The sequence below is a fragment of the Macaca thibetana genome, chromosome X (genome assembly GCF_024542745.1).
Source record: "Macaca thibetana thibetana isolate TM-01 chromosome X, ASM2454274v1, whole genome shotgun sequence".
NCBI classification, from domain to species: domain Eukaryota; kingdom Metazoa; phylum Chordata; class Mammalia; order Primates; family Cercopithecidae; genus Macaca; species Macaca thibetana.
This window is the reverse complement of record NC_065598.1, coordinates 105,802,939-105,817,018: the sequence shown is the minus strand read 5'-3', so window position 1 is coordinate 105,817,018 and position 14,080 is coordinate 105,802,939. Positions and strand designations below refer to the sequence as shown.

General features: G+C 39.6%; 2 protein-coding genes across 3 annotated transcripts in view; one reads left to right on the top strand and one right to left on the bottom strand.

Annotated features, from left to right (window-relative positions):
- The window catches only part of AMMECR1 (AMMECR nuclear protein 1), a 132,463-nt gene extending 124,303 nt beyond the window's left edge, over nt 1–8,160 (top strand). For both annotated transcript variants that reach the window (XM_050776560.1, XM_050776561.1), the window contains 2 exons: nt 1,257–1,353; nt 3,661–8,160. In XM_050776560.1, coding sequence (XP_050632517.1) covers nt 1,257–1,353; nt 3,661–3,775 — 212 coding nt within the window. In that variant the 3' untranslated portion in view covers nt 3,776–8,160. The remainder of the gene's footprint in view (nt 1–1,256; nt 1,354–3,660) is intronic.
- TMEM164 (transmembrane protein 164) overlaps nt 1–14,080 on the bottom strand; it is a 339,420-nt gene that overhangs the window by 136,740 nt on the left and 188,600 nt on the right. The window lies entirely within an intron of this gene.

The following is a 14,080-nucleotide window of genomic DNA, read 5'->3' as shown; positions in this document are numbered from 1 at the left end:
TGCAATGTCTGTATCAAGTCGGTGAAATACTCACAGAAGTTGAATCCCTGCATTGAATTTTGATGGCATAAACCCATAAGTGTATATTTTTTAAAAAGCAGAATTAATATTAGTTGAGTTTCATTTTAGGCAACAATTTGCTACTGATTTGAAGTACCTTTTTCCCATATTCCATTGTGGCATAAAGAAGCCTTTTGTTTGACAATCAGCCACATAGTTCTTTGTCATTTTAAGTATCAAATGTTTCATTGTTAGGTGGTTGTCATTACTCATCCTGCTAATATTAAGATTGTAGGTTTCCCATTAAGATTGGAGCATTGAGAAAACATGAAATATTAGTGTTTTATATGCTTGGTCTATACTTCCTAATCAGAATTTTCCTATTTCACACATAGAGCATAGACCCGTATGAACCAACATTGTAACACAGAGTAACTTTTCACTCTGTAGTATTGTATCCTTTCTTAGCAACTACTAAATTCTGATTTTGTGTTGGTTGAAATGAATCTTTTATCTTGGGGAGCTTTTCTTCTCATCAGAAAGCATTTGTAATTTGGTTTCCCCATGTTTGTCTTATAAATGGGAGATACATAATAGCAAAATTTAATGCCATTAAATCCCCAGATCAGAAAGTCTTCAAGGCAGTTGCCTGAAGATTTATTTGGGTTGCTTTAGAAAATGTCTTAATCTCCTAGTATCATTAACTTTGTAAAGCATACATAAAAGATAGAGGGCCTCAGATACTAGTATACCATCCATGTCAGAACTAATAAAAATACCCTTGAATACTGCACACAAACTTGAATGGTTACAGAATTACAGAAGATACCATAAGAAACAACAATTACTGTAAGGTGGTGTGGGAGTCCTAAATGCTGAGTTGGCAAAATGGCATATAGGCTTTTCACTCCCTTTTAAAGATGTCGCCGTTAGAGGAAAGTACAGCAGATATGGTTTGTTACAGTCACGACTGAGCAATTTCTGTCAGCCCCTTAGACCCCTTGACTTCGAATGTGAAGATAAAGGAGCCAATGTTGTTTGACACTGTGGATAGCTAGAATTTAAGGAGTGTGGTGATGGCCCTGCTTTTGTAAAGGACGACATCGTAGCTTTTCTGTGTGATTGTTTTTAGGACCAAAAGATTTGATGGCATTTGGTGACAGTGATAGCTGACCTCTACAAAGTCATTTTGTATTTAATGAAAGGTGTTTGTTACATGTGCTTGACTGATATTTTATCTGGTCAACTCTCTACAGGATGGGACCATATTCAGACCATAGACTCCTTATTGAGGAAAGGAGGATACAAAGCTCCAATTACTAATGAATTCAGGAAAACCATAAAACTGACCAGGTACAGAAGATATTTTCTAGCACAAGGCTAACCTGTACATTTTGATGTGTATGCCTATAACGCTTTGATTTCTTTGGTCTCTCTAACTACACTTCTCTTTTCTGAAACAGAGTGGAAATGAATGGCAGGGTCATACTGAGGGTGGATACAATGGAACTCTGCTTGGTAGTAAAGCCTGTGTGATGTATGAGCCTATCTTTCCCATCTTCAGCTCTGTGTGATTACTCTGGCTTTTGTATGAGCAAGCCCTTGGAGACTTTAGACTACTTTACTGGAGAAAGTACTTGAATTAGCAATTGACTAGCTTTTGACATTACTTAGCAGAACCCCAGGATTCTGATAAACAGTCCTCAAATTTGAATTTAACCTCAGAATTTTGGCAGTGATAGAAGTCTACCAAGAAAACTTGTTAGCTTGCTGAAAAACACAATTGAGCTAAACTCAAATGCTAAATAAATTGCAGCATGAAAAAATACAGATGCTTATTTAAAAAGGAAAAAAAACATACATTTTAGGAAAATGGGCTGCTGGTTCCATTTATTTCAATTCCATAAAACTACATTGAATGCCTATAGTATAAAAATGGCCTATTCTCAGCTCTGAGGAGTTAGAAATTCAGAAATACCTCCATCCCTGCTCTCCCTGAGTTCACCGTGGAGGCGAATAGAGGGGGCATGGACAAAAGTATTAATCTAAGGCAGAATATGATGGGTAATACAAGATCCATTCCCATGAAGTAGGGAAAGAGGAATTCTAAGAGGGTGGGAGGGGGATAACGGATAGTTTCAAAGAGATCCGTTGGGGGCTGGGTTTGAAGAATGGGTGGAATATTTGACAGGTAGAGAGTGCAGGAGGAAAGGGATTCCCTTAAGGAAGACCTTGTGAGTCAAGGGTGGTGAAGTACAAAGCAAGTTCTGAGAATGCGAAATAGTCTGATTGGGCTGATCTTTCAGTGTAATAGAGAAGCTGATCATTAGAGGAAAATGTGGCCACATGGTTGGTTGGGCAGACCATTGAGGGTCCTGAGTTCCAGAGTAACTAATTTGGACCTGGTTCTATAGGCAATTGGTAGCTATTGAAGGATTTTAATCAGATGGGCTTGGGGAGGTATAAGAATGGAATTGGAAACAGGAAAATTAGCCAGGAAGCATTGGTATTATCTAAGAATCTGCGGCAGCAGTCCAAAAGAGGTGCAACAGGGGCCTTAACTAGAGCTGTGGCAGTGAGATGGGAAGAAAGGTGGGAATCGATATGAAAATAATGTGGAAGAAATGAAAGGACTGGGTCATCATTTAGAAATAAAGAAGGAAGTCAAGGCGTTAATCTAGATAAAAAGGACCAAGGTAATCCCTTTAATCAAAGTAGGGACCACAAGAGGAGCATGTTAAGTTTATGCATTGATTTTGGATTTGAGGTGCTTCTTAGGATATCTATATAGAAATATCTAGTAGGTCAATGAAAATGTATGAGCTCATAGCTAGATATGATTGAAATTGTAAGGATAGGGTTCACTGTGGGGAGACAGTATAGAGCCAAAATAACCAAATACAGAAACATAACAAAATTCTACAAGGCAGGGATAGGAGCATTCAGAGAGAAGGAGCAATCTGAGAGGCAGGGGAGAAGCAGGGGCATGTGGAGGTATAGAATCCTTAGCACCAGAGAGCTTAAGGGTGTGATGAGCAAATGGAAAGGTCAAGCTGAGTCAGGGGAAGCCTTCTGACAGCTATTTCCATGGAAGGGTGGCAGCAGAAGCCAAAGAGCACTGAGCTGAGTAGTAGTGTGAGATGGGGATTGAAGGCAGAAAATATACACAACTATTTGAGAAATGTGGCAATGAAAAGAAAGCCCGACATAGGGAAAAGTGAGAGTTCAGGATACCAGAATTAAGAAAAGTTGTTTTTGTTGTTGTTACTTAATGGTAAGACCTAAGTAGATGTATGGACAGAGAAAAGAACAGTAAAAGAGGGAGAGGTGGAAGACTTCTGAAGAAAAATAATCAACTGAATTGAATGACATGCATACTCCTGTTAGAAAACTGGGGCTGAGGGGGCAATAAAAATTCTAAAAGAACAATTTAAACAAGGAGTAGTAGAGTGCAAAGAGCACTGGACTCAGACTTTTAATTTCCAGGTTCTGATCTTAGCTTTGTTACTTACTATCTCTGTGACCTTGGGCAGTCACTGCTTCTCTCTGGGACCCCATTTCCTGATCTATAAAATTATCTCTAAGGTCCTTCCTAGCACTGACAATGGCATATCACCTATTTCTCGATGTTAACTTTTCTCTTCCCTGACTTTCTTTCAGGTATCGTAGTGAAAAGATGACCCTGAGCTATGCTGAATACCTTGCTCATCGCCAGCATCATCATTTCCAAAATGGCATTGGGCATCCCCTTCCGCCATATAACCATTATTCCTGACACTGAGCCGCACAACCAGTCACTGGGCCTCTCTGCAGACCTCTTCCCAGGAGACCCTACACCTTCTTGGTCTAGCTATCTCTTTTACTGTACCATTTTATGATGATAGTTTCCGTTGCCATGGTGAAGCTTCGACATCGTCAATTAAGATCATCATGGTAACGGGTAGAAAAATGGCATTTGTTAAGATCCTGTTTTATTATTTTAGATCATTGTTTTTTTTTTTTTTTTTGCAGCATATGTGATTTTGGGTTTTTTTTCTTCCAATATTATGTAGAATTTTGCTTTGCTATCTCAGTCAGGTTTCTGTTTTTCTGTCCTCCTTGCCTTTCTTCCTGTTTTGCTTCCTGTTTTCCTTCTTCCTTCCCGTTTTCCTTCTTCCTTCCCTCCCTCCCTTCCTTTGACTGTGGATGGAAGAAAGTGTGCAGTTTTTAGGGATTTTACTTAGGTTTGTCTTTAGTCATCCTCAGTAAGATAGTTGTTTTTTGATACCTGAGTTTGGGATTCATTCATATCAAATTCAGTTATTTGCATATTACTCTTGATTTTTGTCTGAAATTCACTTTGCTATGACAGCTTAGTAGTTGGGTCTTCACTCCTTAAGTATATGTTTTTCCCATGGTGAAAATATATGAACTTTAGCTCTAGTAGTGAGCATTCAAAGGTCCGTGATAGGGCTTGTCACAGAGAGAGAGAAATCATTTATCCCTATTGTGCTGGTTATCATAGAGGAGACTGCCTCACCACTTTATAGAGCCAATTTGCAAACTAAAACACTGTTTTGAGAAGGTACAGACTACCTTTCAAAAAGGCTACAGGAAACATTTTTATGAGCAGCAAATATTAGGAAGAGAGCAGATACAGAATTTAGTGCCTTTGAGAAGAATATAAGTGGAATTAAGAGGGGTTAGAAAAAAGGCAATTTAGAAAAATATTCTTGTAAAATTTTATTGTTTCTATATGTGAAACAGAAGATTAGACAAATTCCTTACTCTTAAGTATTTTTTTAAGCTGAAAAAAATTATTTTGAGCAAATAACCAAAAAGAGACATTTGTCTATTTTATATTAATTTAAATTTGTTAGCTCTAGGTTTCAGTAAGTCGTGATTGGCTAGAGTCCATTTTAGCTACCATCTAAAGGTATGGTAAAGATAATTTAGTGAAACAAAAGTTCATATTTGTCATGATTTCAGATATGTTTGTCATGGGGACAATACTAGAGTTTTAGAGATACTATAAAATAGCTTGAATCTCTTTCTGCACTACATACTTTTGATAGAAACACATTTACTACATTGATGTTATGTCACACCTGTGAAAATGGAGTTGGCATTCAGATGTGCTATAGTAAGAGCCCAGCTCATCTGCAAGGACAGTCTTCCCATGATGCATACAAAGGATAACTTACTGATGTAGATAGGAGGTCCATACATATATCCCCAGGAAAAATGACAGATTATTCTGGAGGAAGATGACCTTCATTTTATGGTATATGTGTGTGTGTCTGTGTGTGTGTGTGTGTGTGTGTGTGGTATGTATATATATACCACACACACACACCCCTTTGGAAAAATATATATAATGTTTTCAAATAGGAAGCCAACATATCAAGTGATGAATTAAAGTATGCTGCAGAATATATATTCTAAAACTATAAAAAATGTCAGTGAATATCAAAATGATATAGCTTATACATATAGTTACTGTGACAAGTGACAGACTGCTAGTTCAGAATTCAAAAATCCTTTCTTAGTTTGTGAGATAATGGGCTAAATTCCTTCTGCTTGCCACTGGGGCACAGCAAACTGCTTTAGTTTTTGATGAGAGTTCTTAGAAGTTTGTTGGTATTCCTTCATCCACAGCATCCATTGTTGAAATAACCATTTTCAGTTGTGATGCCTTAACTAAGAAGCCAATTGTTAGCCTGAAATGCAATCTTGGTAGCCAGTTTCAGTGAAGCTAGAGATTAGTCAGAAAAAGTTAGCTGTTGGGCTTTAGAAAGGGATTTCGAGTCCTGTCATTTCTACTTGGGAGCATTTTGGAGCAGATTAGTCTTTCAGTATAAAAACAAGTGGCTACCTGATGGAAACTTTTCTTACCCTTATAGGGAAACTGAGCACAAGCTGAATGATATTGTCTGCTGCAAAAAAAAAAAAAAAAAAAAAAGAAGAAAAAAAAAAAGAAAATGAAAAAGAAAAAAAGATAAATAAAACAAGCAAACTGAAGAAAGACAAAATAGACCAATATTATCGTGAAATCCATCTTATCCATCATCTCATCAGTTCAACAGGCTCCTCATCCTGGGTGAGCTTATGGTTAGAAGTTTTTTTTAGCAAAGATTTATTACATACATAGATGTGTGTGTGTACATATACTTATACATACATACATATATGTGTGTTTATGTATTTAACGGTGCTAATCAATCTTGAGCAGGTCACGTGACTGGTCATGCGGACTCTAAAATCATATCAGATTTTTTAAAATCCTTGATATATGCAGATGTTATACAGATTTTCTTAGCAGTGTAATAATGTTATACTGAAGAAATAACCATCCTGCAGGCTTCAAAGGACGAGGTCAGCAATATTTCCCAACATGGCTTGGGGGAAAAGGATAGTTTTGTCTCCTTTTGTATTCAAGTAATGCAAAGTGCATTTTTGTCTCTAAGTAGCTTTTGACTAAAAGACTTTGTAGTGTAAAGGGTGTTATACAAACTGTAATGGTGTGCTTCAAACAAATGCTAGACCCTTTCACCTTTGTCGTATATACAAAGCTGTTAATTATGTGGTATGAATTAACTTTGAACATGTTGAAATATGTAGCATGTCTTTAATTCAGACAAAGATTCTAATTGCACAGGTTGTGTTCTAGCCAGTTGTGATTTATTTGTTCAGAAACACAAATGTGAATTGCACTCTTATCATCAGAATATTGTATGAGTTCAGTGATCTTTAAACAGCTCAGAAGTAATACTTGAACTTCATTTGAGTAGCACAAAGTTTACATAGCCCCTTTTAAATGTTAATTCGTTCCATTTAAGTTTTCCGTTTTCAGATGCAACTGGGTATTTTTCCTCTTGGAAAGAGTACGTACTTTGCTTTGGTATGTAGCAAAAGGCTTCCATTTCTGGAAGGGTTTTCTTGTTCTTAAACAAGGTCAGCCAGGTACCAGATTCTAAAAGAACAAATTGTCCCCCACCCCTCAAGTGGCCTTCTGACTGCACGAGAATGTGCTACTACCCTCTGTAGTCTCCCCTAACATGAGAGGTCAGTGAAATTGATGGAGGAAGTGCAAGGCTTGCTTCCCCTCACCCTTAAAGCTTAAAGCAGTTATAAGATTTTTTTAGTCCAGCACATACAGTCCCAATGCCCAGCACACCGGAAGTTTGTATACTGGCCTCTTATCTTGTCTTCGTATGTGCAGGAAATTTGAAACTGTCATCTGGAATAGGTTCCATCTCTTATGTGTGTTAGATCAAACCAAAGAAGCCCCCAGCCATGCCCAAATGCTGCTTCAAAAGCCTGCCTTCCAGTCCTTACAAAAACCTTGCAGGATTAAATGTGTTAACTTTTTTATTTTTGTACAGTTTCTAAGTGATTTTTGCTAGTGATGTTAAAATGAATTAAGTTTATTTGAGGGGTGTGAGCACCTCCTCCATTTAAATAAACTGGTGACTTTCCTTTTATTTTTTAAAAGTGGAAACCCGTTGTGTGCCTCTCGATTTAAGGGTTTCTGATGACATTATTCTTAAGACCAGCATTGATCCTTTATATACAAAGATATGTTTTCCTTGTTTTTTATTGCTATTTCAGAAGAAAATGAACCTTTTATTTTGCTCTACCCAGTAACTGCGCTGGTACATAGACGCACTGAGCAAACAAACTTTTGTAACCACCTCTGACTACTTTTGTATATCAAAGTTGATTACTTTTGAAATATTTGGATCTAGTTTCTAAGTTATTTTAGTGTTTTATATGTTCCCCAAAATTACTTTGAATCTGTCACCAGCATAATGAGTTCTTGGTGATACAATGGTGAGACTTGTAATGAGCAAAAAGCTACCTGGAGTAGCTCCTCTTTTCCTTCTTTCTTAGTAACCTGTTTTTTGATTACCGTAAGACATCACAGATTACCTGAAACCCCTTCCAGTATAACTAGGCCCTCCTTCCTTCCACATTTAATTGCTTAATAGTTTGAAGAAACTATTGGAAATGGGCATTTTATATGACATGTATGGCTTTAAAATATTAAATATGAGCAAAAAGAAAAAATATGAGAAGGTTTATGTGGGTCTGTAAGGTATGGCTGTGGAAAGATATTGTAGTAGTTTTGACACTATTGTTATTACCTTTAAAATCATTTACCCAATAAAATGTTAAAACGGAGTTATTTTGTGTTTCTTTTTTAAGTTTAACCTCTCTCATCATAGGATCTTGGTCTCGTCGGTACTTCTTACTAAAAGGTTAACAGTTGAAGGCTCTGAAGGAATATAGTTAGGAACAGATACTGATTTATTGCCAAACTAGCACTTGGGAAACCTTACCTGCTTGCAGCCACTCCCTGCCATATGATTTGCCAATGTCATCCTTTTGTCTATCTCTGAATCCTGGCTTGCTGATATAGATTAGCCTTTATTTGGACACCCTAACGTGGCCACATTGATCCTTTAAGGATCCTTTAGAGCCTTTGCCACGGAACTCAGACAAACATCAGACTTGAATTCTGGAGGGAGCTTAGCTGTGCTTAGGTCCGCTCCAGATTCCTTCCAAATCAGTCAGTGGTTATTGGGCATTTCCTCTTTGTGAGCTGGTGAGGGGCAGTAGCAGTGCTATTCAGTGAAATCATCTGATGTGGGGGCCCTTTCTCCTACCATCAAGGCTTGCCCATTTTCTGAGTACAGGACAGAATCTGAAAATGCTCAAGATGTGGTCACCCAGAGCTTGTACGTACTCATACACACACTAGGCATACCACACACTTACACTTATTACCAGCTATTTTTTCCAGTTCCAGAGTGGTACCCCCAACTTGGGCTTGGGGGAAACACTCGGAGTGTAGGGTAGGGCAACTGGTGCTACTGACTTTCAAGGGCCAGATAAGAGCCTCTGTCAAGAAAGGAATCTCTTGGGGTGCTGCCTCTGCCTACTGTTGCCTTATCCCTTTCTCTATGGAAAGGCTACCAAGGACATTGTTGAAATACCTCTGGCTCTTTCTAAAACATTTGCTGTCTCACGCACATTTCAAGATTAGTTGCTAGTTGAATATATCCAGGACGATTTTCTGTTACATTGCCCCAAAGCCCTGGTAACTATGTAAATTTTATGACACGTGCTTATGTCAATCACAGTGGCTAAAAACAGTGTTCTCAGATCCTAGAGGACTACTGTGGTTTTGAACAGTGCTCCATAAAGGCAGCCATCTGCTCAGGGTTTACCTATTTTCATCATTCATGTTTAATGGGACATAAGATTTTTCAATGATTTAGACAATATTAATAGGTTCAGGTAGAATGAAGTAGTTTAATGAGCCCACAGCATTCTTTTTTTATAGCATTAGTGGTTAACTCTGGTCTGGACAAATTTCAACTTCAGTAATCACACTCCACCTACCTAAATTCTTCCCAGAGTTTCAGCATTTCCACTTCAGATTTCATGCCCCACTGGACACTGTAAATAGCTTTCCTGCTTCCGAGGGCAAGTATGGGCGTGTAGGATGAAGCAGTGCCTCTCTGTTGCTGGGAAATACTGCCGTATCTAAGGGGTCCTATCAGCGTGAGGTAAGGAGAAGTCTGCGGTGGGGAAGTCACACCGGGATTCACAGCTGCCAGCCAGGAGAGCCAGTGAATGACTGCCCATTCGGAGAATGGCTTCTCCCACTTCTGCAGCTTCAACCACGTGAGCCAAGATAAGTATGGGTTTGGGTAGGGTAAGCTCTCATAGCTTGCAATCTGTATGCTCAAGCTTTTCACCTACAGGAGGAAGAAATGAATGGGAGGATGCAAGTGAGGAAAGCCCTGGATATACTGTTTTTGGCTACTGCATTAAAAGGCCTGCCTTGACACCTGTAGCCCCATGGGACAATCTCGTGTTCCAAAGCTCAAACTTGTTGGAGGAAGTCTTTCAAGAATTGGAGGGAATCACATTAGGTCTCAAGCACTGTTCTGAAGTCAGTCTACATCCTCACCCCAAGCACTTGGTTACAACCTTGTTTAGATATGACGCCTTAATAAAAATTGCTATACAATGGGATATTATTCAGCCATAAATAAGATTGAAATCCTGTCATTTGCAGCAACATGGATCAGCTTGGAGGACATTATGTTAAATACTCCAGACACAGAAAGGTAAATACCACATGTTCTCACTCATGTGGGAGCTAAAGAAATTGATCTCATAGAAGTGGAGAGTAGAATAGTGGTTACTAGAAGCTGGGAAGGGTTGAGAGAGTGAAAAGGGAGAGGTTGGTTAAAGTAGGGATCCCCAACCCCCGGGCCATGGACCAGAACTGGTCTGTGGCCTGTTAGGAACCGGGCTGCACAGCAGGGTTGAGCAGTGGGCAAGCGAGCATTACCGCCTGAGCCCCACCTCTTGTCAGATCAGTGGTGGCACTAGATTCTCATAGGAGCATGAACTCTATTGTGAACTGCACATGTGAGGGATCTAGGTTGTGTGCTGCTTAGGAGAATCTAATGCCACCTGCCCCATCAGTGGAAAAACTGTCTTCCATAAAACCGGTCCCTGGTGCCAAAAAGGTTGGAGACCACTGGGTTAAAGGATAGAAAAGTACAACTAGATTGGAGGAGTTAAGTTCTGGTGTTCTATAGCACTGTAGGGTGTCTATAGTTAAGAATTTAAGATATATCTTTGGGTAACTAGAAGACAGGATTTTGAATGTTCCCAACACAAAGAAATGATAAATGTCTGTGGTGACAGATAGACTACCCTAATTTGACCACTATACATTGTACGTATTGAAACATCACTGTGTAGCCCATAAATATGTACAATTATGTGTCAATTAAAAAAATTAAGAATTACCTCTTAATGTATTATGTTTGGAAGGTACTGACTGTATATCTCAAATTGTTTAAATGGACCCACCCAGACAGCTGGTGGAGGGTGCATGCTGTATCTAAACCAACACTGACCTGCACTTGCAGCTTTCCATCATGACAGATGATTACTTAATTTGACAGAGGTGAGATGTAGAGTATGCTCTCTGTCTGCAGCACACAGCTGGGCAGTGGCTGAATTATATGCCTCCGTGCTCACCAACTGCCATGGCATCTTTGAGCTCATGCTCCCATTCTAAAAGGACGCATCCAAGTCACAAGGGGTGGGTAATCTGTTCCCCCTTTAGTCTCCCTCCATGGTGGCAGAAGCTCTTTTTTACTCAGAATCTTAGTTGGCACCTCATTATGTTAAAAATCAGATTGAAAGAACTATTTCATCTCTATTAAGCACAAATGTATACAAGCTACTTATTAAGGAGAATGAGGTTGTTTTGATAACTATAAAATGTTGCAGTTGGGTTGAATGACAGCGAACAGTCTCAGCACTCTATGTCTATGTTTTAGCTGTACAACGACAAGGTCCTGATTTGCATGGAGATCAGATTGCTCAATTTTATGAAAGTCCACAGTCTTTCTGAAGCTTACAAGAAGTTTGGGCAGGAGAAGCATAACTCCTGAGGTTTGAAGACAAATGAGTAACCTGACGGCTTCTGCTAACCCACTGGTGGTCTTCAGTTGCCATTCTCTATATAACTTACCAGCTGTTTGTTCAGTGTTTTTTGTTTTTGTTATTCTTACTGTTCCAAAATATTATGTATTTCAACACACACGTGTTTTTTTGTATTAAATGTTTATAGAGAGCCGGGTACAGTGGCTCACGCCTGTAATCCCAGCACTTCGGGAGGCCCAGGCAGGCAGATCATCTGAGGTCAGGAGTTCGAGACCAACGTGGCCAACATGGCGAAACCCCGTCTCTACTAAAAATACAAAAATTAGTCAGGCATGGTGGCGCACACCTGTAGTCCCAGCTACTCAGGAGGCTGAGGCAGGAGAATTGCTTGAACCCAGGAGGCAGAGGTTGCAATGAGCTGAGATTGCGCTACTACACTCCAGTCTGGGCAACAGAGCAAGACTTCATCTCATTAAAAAAAAAAAAAAAAAAGTTTATGGAAACTTGGGCCTGTTCCGACAGAACCCCAGGATCCCACAGGACAATCAAAACCACTGCTGGAGCCTCAATATGCCCAGTTATTTTGAGAGCTTTTGGGAAGCCGACATTTGATGAAATGACAGCTTTTCTTTTTTTTTCTTTTCCTCCCAAATGTCAGGCTCAACATGATCCATCAATATTTATTGAGTGCCTGTCCCTCCAGAGGCATGGCACCTTGCTTGGTTACAGAATGAATATAGTATAATTTTGTAAGATAAATTAACAATCCACTCTGGGCTAAGAGTTGTAAGGAGCATACTAGTTTGGTCTAGTTGGGTAAAGTCCTTCAGACTGGGGCCCAGGTAACATTAGGGTTTTATATGTTTTCACTAAATAGCTTCCACCTCAGTGGCATTAGAACATAGTTGTAGCTGCCCCTGTTGAGAAATTATATTTCTTTGCACTCCAATATGTCAGCACCAGAAGCCACCCCATACTGGACATGATCATAATTTGTTGAATGGAGGAGACTGTTTCTGTTCCCATAATGTGGCTCTCTTGCTCCTTAGCAGGAATATGCAAGGTGGCTGGAAGAGAAGTGATGTGCTTGTAAAAGAAATAGGTTTGGACACACAGAATGGCATTGGGTGGCTGAGAATTGTGGTCCTTACTGTGAAGCTGCCCTCTTAGAGGCATTGGGCCCTTCCTATGATGAGGAGGTAAGAAGAGACAGAGAGAGGCTATCTTGAGGCCTGAAGAGGAGAAGACAGTTTGTAGTATGTTTACTGGTTGAAAATTATCCCACAGAGAAAAAAAATCCATGAAGCAGAAGGAGGGAAACAATAGTAAGAGTAAACCACATGGAAAGGAAAATCGGAGTAACTTTCAGAATCACTTGCTATGCAGAAAGGACAGGAAGGTAGTATTAAATGTGGACTCTTGTAAAGCAGGAAGCACAACTTGTATACAATAGAATGTTTAAATCACATTTTAACTGACAGGAAGCTGCTGAGTTTCCAAACATCAGGCAGATATTGAAACTAAGAGTTACTATAGTCACGTTCCATCTAAATGGTATTTTGGAATGACCTAAGGTTACCATATGGGTCAACATGTGTAGGTGGGTTTCTGTGTATCCGCATAGGAGATGGGGGCTGGCCAAAGAGCTGGATGGGACAATCATATTCCCCACTCCCACATATCCTAGCAGAATGGAAAGGATGTCTTGGACTGGACAGAGTGGGAAACCCCCATCTTTTTGAGGGACAGTGCTGGTATGAGTAATGCAAACATTTCCCTAAGCTTTCTCTAAAAACATCCAAATGAATTTCAGGAACTCTGCATGAAGACATTGCCACCCCGCTGGCATATACCTCAGCAATGGCCTCTTTCCCAGAATTGTGGTCGGGCCAGAGGTGGGTAGCCATAGTGACCTGAGTACATGAAGTCATGCTCCTTGGTGAATTGGTTCTTATTTATCTGGCCTAGCATATCTTGTGTGGTACTCACGAATGATGGGGCTTAAAAGGGAACCATGGGGTTAATCCAGTTGTCGGATCCAAATAGGATGGGACTGCTCCTGTTGGGTAGATGGGTCTAACTGGCCCTGCAGCCTTGGAGAAGGTCAAATAGACATTGCTAATAGTCAGCAGTAGGCTGGGAAAGTACAGGTAACATTCTTTGCTCTGAGAAATGTTACACAGTGGGTCCTGCAAGCAGGGTGCACAGAGCACTTGATTGTGAAAAAGAAACACGTTTATTTTCAATCTCGCTCCCTTTTTGGACATTTTTTTGAGGTAAAATTCATATAACATACAATTAACCATTTCAAAATGTACACTACGGTAGTTAGTGAATTCACAATGTTGTGCAACCCTTGGCTCTCTCTAGCTTTAAAACTTTTTCATCGCTCCATAAAAACACTCCATAAAAACACTCCCACCCCCCTCCCCCCTAAGTAACATCTAATCTTCCTTCCATCTCTCTGAATTTACCTATTCTGGATATATCATATTAATGGACTCATATAATATGTGACCTCTTGTATCTGGCTTCTTTTGCTCAGTATGTTTTCAAGGTTTATCCAAGTTGTACTATGTTTTAGTACTTTGTTCCTTTTTATGGCTGAATAATATTTCAT